This window comes from Sapajus apella, unplaced genomic scaffold, assembly GCF_009761245.1.
Source record: "Sapajus apella isolate SASKATOON/1434 unplaced genomic scaffold, GSC_monkey_1.0 scaffold39, whole genome shotgun sequence".
Taxonomy (NCBI): Eukaryota; Metazoa; Chordata; class Mammalia; order Primates; family Cebidae; genus Sapajus; species Sapajus apella.
The window spans coordinates 15,729,502-15,747,326 of NW_022436979.1; the positions used below are offsets into that span (position 1 = coordinate 15,729,502).

Consider the following 17,825-nt stretch of genomic DNA (forward strand, 5'->3'; position numbering starts at 1 on the left):
AGATGTTGTCTGGGTGATGGAAGGGTAGAGATTAAATTGAATTTCTTGCAGGGTCAGTTTACATAGTAAATTCTGAAAGGGCTAAGAGGAAAATTTACATTTTCAAATGAAATCATTTAAATTATGGTGAGTAAAACATATGATAAGGACATTAACATATACCTAATAGGTCACCCATACTTAGTACTAAAACTCCCGTTTTAGTACTTCTTAGTAATTCCATTTACTTGACACAAATGGTTTTGCCTGATTGCTCTAACCTATCACCATACCTTGAACAAAACAACTGATGTCACTCAATAAGGAGGTAGGATCCATTAAAGAGAAGCCCATTATAACAGCTTATACAATCTACAATGCAAATGAGAACACTGTTTCAACATAAAATGGAAAAGGCTTTCTGAAAGAGGCTAAAGTATTTTCTAAATTTTAAAAAAAACACTAGTCTTGACTTCTAAGATTTCTTACATATTTTTCAAAGTGTCAACTCAGAATTATGGAATATGTCTTTGTCTTCCCACTGTAAGGATTCAAACTTCTCATAATGCATAGAAAGATCTCCAGTAAGGATCCCCCCACCACACCAATACATCATTGTGTTAAACTTCATCCAATTGTCCAGCTAATTCTGATGCTTCTCCAATTTTACTGGATATGATGTTTTTATTGGGGTTCATGGAAGCATGGCTAATGACATCGGCAAGCTTTGTAATTTCTCACTGCCAGTTTTCTACACAACTTGCACTTTTGTCACTCAAACTGCACCAAATTGCTCCAACAATTAATCTTAAAGCGCAGGAGTAGGGGGACTTTTAAATGGACCCCTTCTTGGGATTTTGTGTTAAAAACAGAAAAGTTCCCATGAGTGAAGGGGGTAAGTTAGCTTTTCCAGCCTCTGCCTCTCCCCAAGTCTCACTCTTCTCTACCACCCCCCAAAAGGAATGAATTACATTTCTCTTCTTGTCCTTTAAATGAATAGCATAGTTTGGGTGAAATTATCGGGCAATTGCATGCCTTTTATGCAGATAATGCTATTTGATGAAAGCAGTGTTTTGATCTGCTAAGGATAATACAGATCCAGGGTTGGATTCATTGGTGAGAGTAAAGCTGTCTTCTGTGATAACTTCATCTCAGCATGAGGTCAGACGGGGAAAACTGGGATGGGGGATTAAAAAATGACACAGTCGGAGCAGTATTCAGTTCCCTGCTGTGCTCCTGGCTGCACACTATAGCTTATGTTTCTGATCTGTTATGGTATTGTCTGCCTTTCTCTCTCGGAGCAGAAAGAGATTGCTTAAAACTTTTCTTTTTTCAGCTAGAGGGATTAGTTCTGTGCAGCTTTTTTAATTAAAGAAACTGTATCTTTTTCAAGGCAATTTAAAGCAGCAAGGGAAGAACCATCAACATCTATAACTTAGTACTATTATCTGTAACAAAGTGTAAGCTTTAAATTTGATATTCAGAAATAGGGGAAAGGAGCTATAGAATTCTGTTGTATTTTTAACCTTCGGTTGTTGCCAAAACCCCTAAATGAAGAACAGTAAATAAATTATTTTGTGTAAGTCCTGAATGTTTCTATAAGTAATAACTTTCAGCCTCTTTGCTTCTTAGCTTAGTTGAGCTTGCTTAATTAAATCTTCATGATAGCGAAGTGCACTTGAAAATAGTGTAAGAGGAAATAGATTTGACTATATATCCTTTTCTTTACCCAGAGATCATTTTTAAACATTTCCATTCTACTGAAAGTGATAACAGTAGACAACGTCTGCTTAATTTGGACAATTTGCATTTAAACAGTGCAAAGTACAACATTATGGTACTTTATCATGACGAATCTTTGCATTTGTGATAAGCGGTCATCATCTTTATTAATCTGAGGGGAGCATGGCTCGAATCTACCCAAAGTGATGACGAATTTGTCAGGACATATACATTTGAGTTGAATTTATAGCTCAATTTAACCCAGGTTAATGTCGAAAATCCTCAAATGTTTCAAATAAGGCCCATATGGTTATCACTTTACAAAGCACACAGGCTCTGCGCTTCAGTTGCAACATACACATCGCCAACTAAATTCCATGCCAGATCAATTAGAAACAGTCCTCCTGAGCAGACAGGAACAAACAGAGATTGTTTCCCCAATACCAGCTGAATCCTTGTCTTGAAGAAATGAAAAGCAGTCATCTTAGGCTCTATACTCCTTACCACTAAAAATCCAAAGGAAATTTGAAAGACAATAGGGTTATATAAATAATGTCATAATGAATATAAAACGGGAGTATCCACGTTATAGGTGCTTGCTACAATTTGTTTCCAAATTTCAATAAACATAATATCCTACTGAAAAAGAAAAAAACAAAATTTGATCTCTTTGCCTTTTCTCATTGTTTTTGTTACGTTTCTGAGAAAAGTCAATCAAGGTCAAAAGTGGTTCGTTGTAATGACCAGAATTTTAAAACGATGTCCTCTGAAAAATTTGATGGTCAGAGAAATAGAAAAATGTACTTAAATACATTTTCAAGGTAAATTTTATTTATGACATATCCCTATTTTAAAAAGAAAGTCAGAAAGGCTAAAGACAATGAAAACATTTTATTCATGTATCCACTGATTCATTCAATAAATATTTATTGAGCAGCTCCTATATGCCAGCCCATGCCCTAGGCTTGTGTGTCCAAAGAGGCATAAGGTCAAGCCCCTACACTCCAAGAGCTCTCAGCTATTGGGAAAGGCCTACACAAAAAACAGTGCCAACCTTTATTACATGCAGAAAACACAGTGGAAGCACTGCTAAGGGAGGAGAATACCACTAATCAGTGCTTTAAACACTATTTGTTCCACGGTCCCAGGATACAGAGTATTCCAGACAAAGGGGTCACCAAAGGGAGGAGAAAGAGCAGGGTTCTTCTGGGAAATAAAAAGATGTTCAATTTGATACTGATTTATAGTCACTTGATACCTATATTTTTAACCTGCATTTACAAGTTAACATATAAGCTGTACCCTAAAATATCTAAAGGGTGTTACTAAAAAATCGTCCTGTAGTGTCACTATTTTATCATAAACCTTGCCAGCAGCTAATGCGTACTTTGAGTACACTAAATACACTACTCACTGAAAACTTGTTTATGGAAAATATGTCAGATTTTAAAAGGTACTCCATGATAACTCTTAATTAGAAAGGTTCCCACTTTCAGTGTGGAATAATACAGCAAGTTTGAAACACATTCACAGAGCTAAACCAAAACTGAGAGTTCCACATGTTAAAAGACACTGGTGTTCAAAATCCTTTGTGATACCTGGGATCTTTTATGAAGCTCTAGTCAAAGCAAGGAACGCTTGGGTGGTGCTACACATATGCATTTCCACCAAAGGTCAGAGCTACGCGTAGGCCAGGTTTACACCACGGAATACAAGCAAATGGACTGGAGAAGCACAGTCCCAGTTAAAGGTTGCTTCGTCTCATCACCAGTCCACCCAGTGGCTCCAAAATGCATACACATTGAGAGAGGCTTATCTTGCTTTAATTAAAATCATGAAAGCATATTTTCCACTGCAGCCATTTAATTTTATGACTTTGTCAGTGATCAATTAAAAATATTTGTTTTACAGTTCCCTCAGTCTAATAGCCAAGGGATAAGTTATTTTTTTGCCAGTGGTGGGAGGGCAGGGGGAAACTCCACCCAATAAAAACTTTAAGGCTACCTGAGAGACTTCCATGAAAAATGTAAGTTTTAGTGTTGTTCACTGTTGCAGATCAATCACTTGCTACCTGCAAAGCCATTTGTGTAAGGGAAACACCTCAGGTGTCTCGAATTGGGGTTTTGCTCGGTGGCTCCAGCCTTCAGCCTCTATTTTGAAGTCGCTCATCACCTTTTTGTTATTCTCAGTTGAGACATAACCTCCTTTGGGGCATATGTGGGTTACTGGCTTTCCTGGTCTTCAAGGGGTGAGCTGGAAGGTCTAGGTATCTGAGATTTCTCTCCCCTGGTCATTTCTACCCCGTTCCTCATCGTTCCTAGGGTCTCTTGAGTGGGAGAGGTTGCAGCCAGGGCAGCCACTGGGTTTGAACCCAGCAGGCAGGCCACTCATGCCTCAGTGTGCTAGAGCGGATGTAATCAAGTCCAAGGAATAGGTAAACTCGAGTGATGTCCGCAAGTCTCCTAGGAGAGCCTAATACCTGCCTGACCCGGTGCTCGCTTTCTGCATGCCTGTAAGCCTCCCGTGTCAAAGGAGGAAGTGGCTGCGGAGACCGTCGGTCCGCACGGGAGAGAGGCACAAACAGCTGCTACTCGGCCCCTTCAGGTCCAAGCTGGCTCTTTAGGGCAGGAAGAGAAAACGCACAGCCCCCAAAGGGGAGAAACGGAAGGCGCCTGTGATGCTCACTAAAATGGACAGGTGTCACCTTCAGGTGGGCAGCGACACTCTGCTGAGACTTGGCCCACCTGGAGGCGGAGCGGCAGGGCAGGGTGCTGGTGGCCCTGGCTCCTCTTCCCCAAATGGAATCCGGAGGTTCGGCCCATTCTCTTCCTCCCGAGCACTTTTTAGAGGTTTGCAAAGGCCGCAGGCACTCGTTCCTAGCAGTAGGACCAGGTGCTGCGATGGGAGCTGGACCACATTTTCCTTTCGGAGGGCTGCGCATCTGTGTGACAAGAGGGGCCCAGGAGGGCTGCGCATCTGTGTGACAAGAAGGGCCCACGGGAGGGCGATGCCGCCAGCTAGGTCACTACCCCGGGCACGACCAGCTGCGTTCACACCGCAAAGTCACCAGCCGCGCCGGGCAGTTTGCAGAGGGCAGCCAGAGGCTTGCAAAACAGACAGCGATGTCTTGCATTTCTTTTCCAGCTCCAGTTTTTATTGCTGCGGAGGGCACGGCGTGAGCTGCCCGCCATCCCCGCCCTCTCTTGACAACAGCTCAGTGAGGCAAAAAGCATGATGGTCACGTAGCAAGCTGCCTCTCTGCTTTCCAGGGATTCATTTGAAGGAGGAAGCCTGTGGTACAGTTTGGCACTGCACAACATCGGCTTTTCCTCAAATGATGGAACTTCTTTGTATGAGAGAGGAGAGAGAGAGAGAGAGAGAGAGACCCAAATTTAACACACATAACCTGCCTGGATTACAGACGCAGGCAGACGTAGAGGAGGACACCTGCACGCTTTGTCCACCAGCGACGCCTGCATAGTGTGCGCAGGGCCGTATTAATGAGTTCTAGAGTATTTTTTCTATACTGCAACCATAGTGTGAATGTTCACTATTGCATACTGAAAAACTTTGAATGTCATGTAAGAAGGAACTGGGTTGGAGACAGGAGCCAAGATTTATTACCATTTCTGTGTTTTATGAGTTCTATTGTTTCCTACCTTTATTACCAGCGTTAGCTATAATGAGGATTCTAGAAAAAAAGAGCTGTAAAGAAGCATCCTTTAACTCCCACAATGTAGCTCTTCAGTTCTGGCCTCTTTAAGATTGGGGCAGGGTCTCGTCTCTTTATTGTGTATTCCTAGATAGTAAGAGGCTGTCTCACTAACTTAGATACTTATAAAAGTTTTAAAGATCTAATACTTTGTGTGTGTGTGTGTGTGTGTGTGTGTGTGTGTGAGAGAGAGAGAGAGAGAGAGAGACAGAGAGAGAGAGAGAGAGGGAACTGGGCCACAGAAGTGCTTTATGAAAGAGTTTCCTTACGATCATGTCCGGATTCAAATTTCAAGTAGTTTGCATGATCGTCTTGTAATATCTGGGACATACTTTCCTAATGGACAAGTTTTTTTTTTTTTTTTAATAATGAGAATGGCTAGAATGAGTGGGGGGATATCATTCATCTGCCCCCACGATCTTATCTTTTTCAAGTGTGAAATTCAGTGGCAGAAGGAGATGGATCTACCCCAGGGCGACTCTAGATTGTTCTGCAAAGATGTGCTCGTCCTGCTTTCCGTCAGCAGCGCCCTGAGAGCCAGGTCGGGTTCTGCTTTCCGTCAGCAGCGCCCTGAGAGCCAGGTCGGGTTCGCTTACTACCAAGACTTCCCTAATCCCTGCTCTGCGCTCGAGCACTTAGCAACTTCGAGAACTCGGGTTGTGGGTCTGGGCACACTAGTTCGAGTTCAGGGATTCTCCTAGTCACCTCTACCCTAAACTTTGGAGAAACTATCATAAAGGCTCAGGCTTTCCTAGGAAGCATCATCCTTGTTCTCCCAGTGATCGATCTGTTTCTGATTCTGCACGGCAGTTACAAAGGCAAGTGGATTTCCTAACGGCCGAGTCAAATTAGGTACAGGTCAGCGGAATCCGCTCTGAAGCTGAAAGTGATGGGTGGCGCGAGGATGCTAGTAGCGCACCAGTCTCCGCCAGGCTTCCGAGGACACATCGGCGGCGGCGGTGGCGGTGGCCCGGGCAGGCCTGGTCGTGAGCTCCCAGCCCTCCACGGGTGGGCGGCGAGTCCCAGGGGAGGGCGGGAAGACCCTCGGGCACCCACGGGGAGCTTCACGCACTCGGTGAGCCGGCCGCCCCAAACGCGCACGCCCCACCCCAGCAGCCACCTCATCCCGGATCTGAAAGGTGCCTGAAGGATCCTGCGGACCGCGGACCCAGAGAGCGGTTAGGCTCAGGGCTTGGGTCGCCCGTTCGGGGCTACAAAACTCTGGAACTTCCAGCAGTTTCTGAAGCTCCGGGGCAGGGCCCTTTTGCAGCCAAGGGGCGGGGGTTGGGGAGCCAGGAGCCCGCGCTGCGGTGGGAACTTCAGTGAGTAGAAAGTGACAGTGTCTTGGGAAGAGCAGCAAACTTTTTTCCTCCCATAGCCAACAAAACCGACGCAGGGACAAGTGTTTGCCTGCTATTCGGAGGGGAGAATGGAGAGGAAGGGAGAGTAGTAAATGTGGGGAGCGGAGCCTTCGGGGGGGATACAGCGTCCGCCCCTGGCCAAGTGCTGCCGTGGGGAGGTCTAGGTGCTTGAACCGGGGGTCAGACAGTTGTTCCGCGACAGTGCCGAGCTGGGGCTGGTAAGGAAGTCTGAGTGTTTACTGCCTCCTTTCCCTGTCCGAAGGTCATTTGCGCTTTTCGGTCTCGGACGAGAGGACACTATGGAAGGGAAGGCGCGGGTCATTTTCAGAGGCTCTGCAAAGGATGGGCCGCCTACCGGGGGTGGAAATCCTTAATTACACCCTTCTGCCTTCGAATCCGTCTTCCCAGCAGTGTCTTGCACTCCCACCTCCTCGGGTGACTCAGCTGACCTGAAATGCCCACCCTACGGAAGATCAAGAAAAGTAGTTTTCTAAGAAGGTTAGAGGTTTGATTACACAGAGAAGTGTTTCCACTTAAGTCCGAAGCAATTACCCGCCCCCTCCCCCAGGGCCTCCGCCTCCCCTCCACCGGCAGCAGCAAAGGACAGACCCCCACGCACGTACCCCTGCACTTTGTTGGTGTGTGTGAATTTCAACTGGCGCAGTAAGTTCATTAGTGTTTGCAATCAGCGGCGGGCAGACCCCTCATCAGAGCCGAAAGCCGGCAAGAGCCATTCATCAGCGTGAAGTGTTATTCACGGATGACCCCTAAATCGCGGCGAGAGTAGTGGAGGCACTGATTGGTCACAGCATGGGAGACTCGGTGCTTTCCCGAACCAGACGCGGCCGGGAGGAGGGAAGGAGGGAGGGGCGGCGAACGTGGTTCAGTCCGGCAAATCCCATTTGACAGAAAAAGGCAGTAAACGGGGAATCTCTTTTTTTGAACAAAAAAGAAGAAATAAAGTACCTGTCATCTTGACAAGTGGCGGAGCGGAGGAGTCAAGGATTATAAATGATCACAGCCAGGTCCAGCTCGCCCCGCGATTGGGCTCTCCCGCGATCCGCACCGGGGGAAGCGCATGGTAGGCTCCTCTCCTCGCCTCGCCTCGCCTCTCTCCCTCGCACACTCCCGCACACACACACGGACACGTGTACGCGCCGGGCTCGGGCACACTCGGCCCGGCGCGTCCCCCGCCCGCCGCGCAGTTACCGTCCTGGATGCCGCTCCCCGGCCCGGCGCCCCGCGGGCCTCCTCACCCGGCCCGGCTCGCCTTCTTCCTCCTCCCTCGCCTCCCCCGTCCTCCCGCTCGCGGGCCGAGCCCCAAAAACTCCGGCCCGGCCTGGTCCGCCGCCTCGGAGGAGGCTGGAGGGGCCGGCGGGCGCGGAGAGGGGGGAGAGCGGGGGAGAGAAAGAAAGTGAACTCATTGGCGCGCCGGCGCCCTCCCCTCCCGCGTCCCGGGGCCGCGCGGCCGGGGGCGGGCAGGGAAGGAAGTTGTAACACTCGCGCCCCCTCCCCGCCCCCGCCCCGCCGGCGCCCGCTCCCGGCTCCCTCGGCGGGCCCCCTCCCCCGCGCCCGGCTCCTTTGAATTTGGCCCGGCGCGGTGAGCGCGCGGCTCGGGCGGACGCGGCGGCTGCGGCCGGGGAGCGAGCCGGCAGCGCGGGCGAGCCGAGCGCGGTAAGTGCGGCGCCGCCGCCGGCGCGCCCTCCTTCCTTTCTGGGGTCCTAGTGCCGGGCCGCGGCGCCGGGAGCGGGCGGGCGGGAGCCGGGACGGAGCGTGGCTGCGAGTGGCCCCGTGAGGCGGCGGCGCCGGGGCATCTCCCCGGCGCGCGGGCTCTCTCCGCGGTCCGGCCTCCCGGTCCCCGCCCCGCCCTCGCGCCCGCCACCTCCGGCCGCCGGCTCAGGTGGGAACTTCGCCGGCGCCTCTCGCCCGGGGACCCAGGCGCCGCGCCCCCGTTCCGGGGAGCCCCTGGGTCCCCGAGGAAGGCGGCCCGGAGGCTGCGCGCCCTGTGGGGGCGGGGAGGGGAGCCCGCCTGGCCCTCTTCGGCCCCCGCTGTGTAGCGGGGCCCCGCGTCGTCTGCGGGGTGTCTTGACAGGCTCCTGGGGGGCTTCGAGCGAGCGGAAAGCCCCGGGGTGTCACCTCTTTCCGGGGCAGGCCGAGGAGAGGAGGCGTCTGCGGCGGCCGGGGAGCCAAGTTGGAGAGGAGTGAAGGAGGGAGAGTGAGGGGCGAGGGGCAGCGTGGGGAGTGGTGGATCACGGCTGAAACTTGATCGGGAAACTCTGGATGGGGCTGGAAACACAAAATATCCTGAGCTGGGCGTTTCGAAAATTACGAATTTATGAGCCTACAACTGAGATTCTAAGTCTGTCTCGTGTTTTACAACCGATTACAAAGAGCTTCACATATTTTAGGTTGAGGCGGGTTATGTCTGCTGAGCATCTTACTATGCAGTTTGGATTCCCTTCTTACTGCCTCACCTTGAAGGTAGCTGGAGTGGTAACTTGTTAATTTTTATTGTGGAGAGAGGGTAACAAGTACTTGTACCGTGTAATAACGTCACATACATGTGTTTTCCGAAGTCATTGTAATTTGGAGGTAGAAAAAAGTTTCCGGGTGCAATGGAAATCAAAGACTGGGAGCTGTCCTAGGCTTTTTGCAGGGCCCTAGCCGGCTGGGATGCCTGAGAACAGGACTGTCTCTTCATCATGCTCTGTTTCTTATCTTCTGACAATGTATTTTGTCAAACATTTGTAGACTCTAGCAGAATCCCCTGGGTGGTCTTTTCACTAGAAATAGAAATACGTAGAGGCATTACCTTTCCCTTCTCTTGGCAAAAGAAAAAAGGGGGCTATGGCATCTCTGGAAAGCTTGGAAGAGTATCCCAAAAGGTGGTATTGCGACTGAACAGAACTTGGTGATCTGATTCCCTTCGTGAATGTGGTTAAAATATGATGCATATCCCTTTGTCCCCATTGCCTACTTGGAGAAGTATTTGTAGTCTTTATGGTATTAATGTATTGGGAACAGACTTTAGAATTAACAGCAACTATGTAATAATACATCGTTATTTTAATATTTCAATTAAAAAACAAGATTTTATGAATTCAACAATCTTGCTTTGTGCATTTCTTAATGCACTTTTAATTATCTAAAACTTCGAGCATGTATGTAAAATTCTTGTGTGATTCCTAAAAGTTTTGATTTATAATTCTAAATGCAAAGCAAATATTTAATTCTTGATCTAAGAGTGAGAGGTTAGTTCAGTAATAAGACTTGCTGATCCCACCTTAGAATGTCATGGCATTCACAAATTATTCCTAAATTTTCGAAGATAGGAGTTTATAATGAGTTTAGTTATTCTATTGTGTATTTCAGGATTGTCTGTATCTCTTCCTGTTGCATTGCCCTTAACAATCTTGCTCTTCTTTTTTCTTACATGAATTTTATTATTCCTCTTAATCAAATATTTTTTCTAATAGTAAACAAATATATCTTGTGTTAAATAACTTAAAAAAGAATATATATTTAGAAAAAGTAGTTCAGATCAAATACATATTTTATATGCATTGTGCAGTTTTTATGAAAAATGTAGTTATATTAATCACCATGTTAGTGTTTATGTATTTGTAAGACTGTATGAATCTCCTATGCCAATAGCTTTAAGTTAGCAACCTAGGCCATCCTAATGGGGATTACTTGATTATTGGAAATAAAGCTGATAGGTTTATAGAATTGTTACTGGTTATTCCTCCAAATGCAATTATTTTGCATGGTTGTGTTTATTTTCTAGAAAGACATGTTTTAGGTAAATTATTGAGGCTTTTCTTACTATGATTCTATAGGCGTGTCCTCAGTCTTCTGGTTAGGAAAGGGAACCTGCTTCATTAGGGGGAAGACAAAGAAAGATAAGGATGCTTATCTCTGAAAAGAAGAAAGCTCCTAAAGAGTGAAAAGTTTTAAACTTATTCAGAAGGGAAACCTAGCTAAACAATAATGATCCAGTTAGTAAGTTCAAGCTACTCTTTCTTAGCTTTGCTCCTGAGAGCCAGGAGTAATTATTCTCTTTGTAAAGAGTCAAGCAAATAAGAAAGCAGGAAGAAGTGCATGGCTATCATTGTGAGTAGAATGACCTGTCAGAAATACTGAATCACTATTACTCTGGATGCACAAAAATGATATTTTTGCAATAGCTATGAATGTATGTTTGTAAATGCTGAAGTTTATCCTACCTGTAGGGATACTAGGGAATAAGTTCGGAGCATGGTCATAGTCTGATATAAAAGCCCAACAAAGCCAAGTTGATTAGTTTCTTAATATTGATTATTTAAATAAATGCATGTGCCTCCTTTTTATTAAACTTTATTTTACCCTTTAAAATTTTGATTTCTGGATAGTGGTTGAGTATCATCCAAGTTTTATATTTATTTGAGTCATTGTATTCAGCAGCAGCTGTAATGAATTGTCTGCCCTTTTCTTGAAGCTGTGCTGTGGAAACCTGTTAAGCTTGTTGAATTACACATTGCTTATCTACCGAGTGCTTCGTTTGATAGTCGAATGTCCATTTTGACTTTGAGGACACGTTTTCTTGACTTAGGTTGAGAGTATGAGCAAAGAATACAATAATTTGCCACCAAACTTTTACTCTGGTCCATAACCAATTATATGTTCTTTTGAATTTTCAGTCGAAGTCAGTGTTGTGTTCATAGTTGCCTTATAAAGTGAAATGGTAGCCTGTAGAAAAATCGAATTTGGAGTAAAAAAGTCTGTTGAAAGATAACACAATAATACGTTATTTAAAAGTTTCAACAGCTAAGTCTTAAAAATTATTTTCTGTACGCTTCTTTTAGAAGACATTTAAAAACTCATTTTTGGAGATATCAGCTGTTTTCACAGACCTGCTGGAAATTTTGTGCTAAAAAAAAAAAAAAAAAAAAAAAAAAATACCTCTTTACTCTGAAAATTGATTAATTGTTGTGTCTTATAAAACCTGATTTATTTTATTCTTTTTTATACCAAACATTACCGTTATGAAGCTCTCCTTCTAATTGAGATTAATGTTTCTGTGCAAAGAAGTGGTTTGGAGGGCCGCATTCATTTTGAGTGCTGTTGTAATCAATTTTAGATACAGCGTTCCACAGTGGATCAGTTTGCGTCCAAACCTGCCTTATTATGTAGAATTAACTTGTTGGTGATTGATAGCAATACTTCTCCATCTTGAAAAGTCATTTGTTTCCAAACAAGTGTGATGGCTTGTATGAGTTTCAAAAGATTGCTTCTCATAATTAAAACATCCTATTGGGGACCTAATATGAACTTTTTCTAAGAATTATATAAAACATGAGGAAACAGTTCTTTCACATGTATTCAACAAAAACAGCCCATTTTCCCAAAGTGCAGTATGCCTCAAGGCGTATTTTCTTGCTCATCAAAGGATTTTATGGCCTTTTGAGTCATTAATAGTAATCGTGATCCATCTAGGTTATTTCCTTTTCTGTTTGTATCAACATTCTAGTTCAGTTTTTCAGATATTTCTTAGAATTATGGATGGACCTCTTGTGCACATGTTATAACTTTATTTCATAAGATAGTAGGTGTAATCCTGACAATGAAAGATAATGCATGTGGAGGTAATTCCTTAATGGAAATGTGGAGAGATAGTGAATGTTATCGTCCCCACTGTGATATTTGCATTTGTTTCTTATTTGTACCTGGTCAGCTTTGGTTTTATCAGCTTTTAATTCTCTTCTGAAAGACCACGTTAAGATTTTCTTGGGCTTTGGTTCATATTGCACTGTGATAGATGTAGTCCCAATCAAATAAAAGATTAAGAGTGCAGAATATAAGATTAATGTAGATTAGCATTCTAATATATTCATAGTATGTATGATTTCTAAAGAAAGCTGTAACTGCTTTCTAGTGCATGTAAAGTTCCCACAATGGCATTACTCTTTACTTTCAGGAGGGAAAAAAACTTGGTAAGAAGTATGTATCTTTATTTTATTCTCTGTAATGATAGATTCTTAACATTGGATTGGTGTTTGTCCTGTGTAACACATTCATTTAAAACAGTTTTAAATGCTAAAAATAATGCACTTAAATTACCATTTTCAAAATATTATTGTACACAACCATTAGAGTATAAACTATCAAAATGCAGAAACATGCTCTGAGATACATAGGTGTTTGGTATACCGAAACTACAATAGGATTCATTCTTTTGAAGGAACTGTGATAAAATTTTCTGTAGTTTTGATTAAATAACTCTGGTGGTTGCCTAGTTAGAACAGCTACTTGGAATTCACTAAAGATAGTGATCTACTAAAACCCATGTCTTTCTGTTTTAAATTAGTCACTGTGCAAATTAATGTTAGTATCATAGAATGAACTCATAAGTTGTATGAGTAGTGATTGAAACCATATCGTATAATAATAATAATAATGAGATTTTACTTGGAATCTTAGAAGAGCTAGGATCGGGTGGCACTGACTTTTCAAACAAGTTTGTGATAGGTGGCAGTCTTAACTGAGTTCCTAGACTTCCTTCAGAAAATAGGTATTTCTTACATGTTTAGTAGCATGTGTGGAGTGAAATGTAGCATAACACTAAATTATGCTTATATTCTTTTTTTTGAGTTTAGGAGTTAATCTTGACTTATGGAGATATGGCATTTATTACTATTATTATTTGACCCACTTTTATAGTTCCGTAGTTTATACTAGAGCATGCAAAAACAGTGATACCTTTTGAAAATACCGTTTTGGGGAAAACATAGTGGCTGTATTCACACTTGAATTTAATGATATAAAATTGTATCATTTATATAATTATGTGAAAGTCGTTGTGGGATGCTGCTTGTTGATAGTTTATTCTCAAATATTGTGGAATAGTTTTTACTTCTGTTAGAGCAGTTGGGGAGAGACGGGAATAATGTGATTTGGTTGCCCTGGGATGGGATCATATTATTTAATAATAACCAGCTATTTCATAGCTGGGTTTACTAGGTCTCTGCCTCAGAAACAAAGGGAGATAAGGGAAAGAGGAAGAAAGGAAGGAAGGAAGGGAGGAAGGGAGGGGAGTAAGGGAAAGAGAAAGAGGAGAAAAAAGGAAAATGAGTATCTTTTATAATGAGTGATGGTCCTTTGAGCATTTTCTGTGTGTAGCAGTGTGTGTGACAGGAAAAGCAGACTAAAGGGAAAATTTTGTCATTTAATTTAATTAGGTAAGTACAGAAGAAAATTAACTTGTACATTTTTTCACTCTTAAATATATGCATTTCCAATCCTTGCAGGAGAATCAGAATATCAGTTCTTAAAATTAATCCAAGACATTCCAAATATTGTACCTAGTTGCTTCTATTGATGTGGAAAAGAAAATGTACTAAAAGCTCTATTTTATAGTTATGCTTTCTTTGTTTATGAGACTGAACACCAAGTTATGATTTTTTATATAGAAACTTAAAACCCACACAACTCTGGTTATTTAAAAAGACCTTTTAGGAGGTAACTTATAAAGGCTACTTACCTTTAAAGGTACAGCTTCAATATATTTTAGTCATTCTTTCCTTTATTTAATTACTAGTAATATTTGCTAGAATTCTTATGCTAATTCCCCTTCAGGTTGCCATTACTTAGAAAGAATGAACAGCTTGATAATGACTGTCTTCCTTCAGTCTGATTCCGTAGCACCTCTGAATGTAGTGGCTGTGTATGAAAATAGCAGAACACCTCTGAATAGGAGGATGACGTGGATTTGTGGTCCTCTGTTCCCTCCCCCAAAAAGAAAAGCTACCTTTTTATTAGAATGGATGATTTCCTCTTGAGTTAAGTAATGCTCAACTAATATTTTGTGACTAGAATTGCTGACCCCCCTCTCTGCATGAGGAGGTGTCTTTTTGATAATAGGGGCGGTTCTAAAGAAGAAGTCCTCACTCGAGTCACTCCAGCGTCCTATCGTGTCCAGCATGTGGCTTCTATACTGGGATGGTATCTTAGGAGAGTTTGTTCTTGGACTACATGCTAGAAGGTACGTTATTCAGACAGTGAAAAGACAGGATTGAATTATTATAATATACTTTACAGTGAGAAATGTGTGAAGTATGTTAATGGTTTGCATGAAGCATGTGCAAATATGTGAATATGAGATTATGTTTATTTTGGTAAATAGAAAGTCAGCTATTGAAAAGTAAGCTAATTGTTTATTTTCAGTCTACCTAATGTTCTTTTTAAAGAGTAGCATCTATTCTAATACTTTTTATCACAGAATTTGCAATTTGTCAACATGTAGGTAGAAAAAAATTGGCAAGGGACTGGGCCTTTTAAATAGCTCTTAAGAAAACTGGCATAGGGCTTGCCATTTGAAATAATTATGAAAACTAGGAGAAGACAGCTGTAAATTTTATTTCTTTCAGAATTTATAATAACTTCCAGCTAAAGAAAGCTGCCAGTCCTATAGTTCTTGAAGAAGAACAAATATATGACTTTTTTTCTTTTAGGAGAAAAAAAAAGCATCTGAATAGTGTTGTTACATTTTTCTATATTTATAAGCAAAAATGAAATGAATATTTAAGATTGTAAAATTTTTTCACTTAAATTTTGTGTAATAAGAATAGTTAAGTGTAAATTAAAATACTGAAAAGAATAAAAACTAATCTAGTAATTTAAATACATACTGTAGATGAGTGATGAACCATAGTATTGCAAAGAAATAAAAATTACAGTATAAACAACCATATTTGTCTCTTGATTGTCACAAAAATAAGACATTCTTACAAGGATATTGCTGAATTTTATGATGGTATCTGTAATAGTGAGGATAACTTGACACAATGAAAATAACTGAAATGTTATTCCTCATATTTTACCTAATACTTTCAGAAAATACCAAAATAATTAGAAAAGCTTTGGAAAATAATCAGATTCACTAGGAGAAAGAAAGTACATTTGTTGCCTTACAAAACTATGAACGGATTTGGGTTCAGAAAGGGGTGAAAGCTGAGGAGAACTTCTGCCAGGATGTTAATCTTCAAGTTGAAACAGAACAGATATTTTCTGTCTATAAGACATTTATAAGTTGATATTTCTACTTTAAGCTTCAACTTGTTTTCCTTCTATGGAGGTACACATATTTAACATTTAAAATAAATTTTAATTTAAACAAAACTTAAAGTTGTTACTTGGTATATAGGGAATACCTGTCAAGCCAGAAATGAGTCCTCACTTTTAGAATAATTTTTATGCTTCTTTATATTTTTTCTTTCCAAATATGAGTAGAACATCCTATCATGTTTTTTGTGATTAAAAAATTATGTAAAGCAAATTACTCCTCAATGGTTATTTTGTCCGAGAATATACAATCTCTGAATGAAAAGACTCTGGCATTACAATTTTTAAATAAACAATATTGGTATGTTAAGTTGATTTGCCAGTAAGATTTTTTCTTCAATTTTTAATAATTTAAAAAATTACGTACATAACAGGGACTTTGAATCAGCTTTACTAAAGATAAAATAAGTTTTAAAATGTTTTTTATCCTATGTTTTGGTTGTGATATAATTTTTTAAATTGTTTTAATTCGTATGATAGTAGATGCTACAGAATTTGCATAGTGTTGTAACTTAAACCAAAGAAAAAGATGTGATTTTAAATATTAAATTTATTTTTTAAATTCTCCATGTAAGAGTTTGAAACATAGTACCTTTTGGTTAAAAGTTCAATCTCAAACAGAAAAGATTAATTTTATACATATTTTGAGATTCAAATATTGATTTACTAAAGATGTGTGTAAATAAACCCTAATAATTTAAATTATCTACATTTGGGCTTTTATCTTTTATGTTTCCACTACTCAGGAGACTTCCTATCTTGCTTCATACTGGTAATATGATTTAGAACCCATAAATAAAGAATTAAAAAATATTAGTAATCAAATCATATACTAACTGAAATCTGTTTTAAGGTAGCCTAAAAATAAGTAAGATAATCCAATAAATCTGGTGTTCTAAAAATTATAAAAATACCTTAGTTTGATGAATATTACAGTTTATGTAATTTAGATACTGGGGGAATATCATGAATATACATACATGTGAAATCCATACAGATAACAAAAAAGTTATTACAAATGTGAAAGATGAATGATATATCTTTAGTCACACAGCATGAATGCATTTGCAAAATAATAGTTAAATTTTAAGATACACCAATTCTTGATATTCTCGTTTAAGGTACTTTCAATACAGCTAATATAATCAATATAATCTTGCATTTCATTCAAGTATGATGTTAGTAACTTGAGTCAACCCTCAATCAGTATAGCCATGACAGAATTGTAGTTTCTTTTTCTGAAAGTTTTCTATAAAATCTGAGCCTTCAAATCTAGTTCAGCTCCACTATGCAGTTGTTTGATACCTTGTGAAGAGAGATCTAAAGGAGAGGACCGAGTGCTTGTTCTATGAGATGCCATCAGTTAATTCTCCTCACCTCACCTGATGAAAGTAGCTTTTAGAAACTGTATTGTACTTCAGTTGGGAATCTTAACATACCAAGTTTGGTGAATTTTATATTGAGCTATCAGCAAAGGGTAATGTGCTTTACTTAAAACAAATCATGAATGTATCGCATATTTCATTTAAATATGATGTAAGATATGTGGATTGGTTATTTAATTACCACTTGAACTTTGAAAAGGCTCTATAGTTCACTTTGGAAATTTTAAATGTTGAAGAAAGCAAAGTATAAATAGTTCATAGTCTTGGAAAAATGTTGCTAATGTTAGCCTCGTAGGTATTATTTTTTATTATTTTATTTTTATCTTTTTAAAACCAATGATACCTTCTAGTATAATTTTTATTGCTTAATTTTAAGTCTGGAACATAACCACTTGATTTAGGAATAGATATAAATTATTAATCCACATTATGGCATTTTTGTTCCCTAAAAGAAAGATCTCAAAGGCCTTCAGGATGAGGTTCTAGTTCTTTTAGGATTAAGAATCATGGGTACAAATGGCTAATTTCGGTGGGAGAGTGTTACATAGTTTTTAGGCCCTCATTATT

General features: G+C 41.0%; 1 protein-coding gene and 1 pseudogene across 1 annotated transcript in view; both read right to left on the minus strand.

Annotated features, from left to right (window-relative positions):
* The window catches only part of LOC116565136 (translation initiation factor IF-2-like), a 118,654-nt gene that overhangs the window by 57,742 nt on the left and 43,087 nt on the right, over positions 1-17,825 (minus strand). The window contains exons 4-5 of the mRNA XM_032298599.1: positions 8,657-8,878; positions 7,741-8,283 (exon numbers count right to left, since the gene is read on the minus strand). Of these exons, the coding sequence (XP_032154490.1) occupies positions 7,780-8,283; positions 8,657-8,878 (726 nt within the window). The 3' untranslated portion in view covers positions 7,741-7,779. The remainder of the gene's footprint in view (positions 1-7,740; positions 8,284-8,656; positions 8,879-17,825) is intronic.
* Positions 5,966-7,010, minus strand: LOC116565135 (annotated as a pseudogene).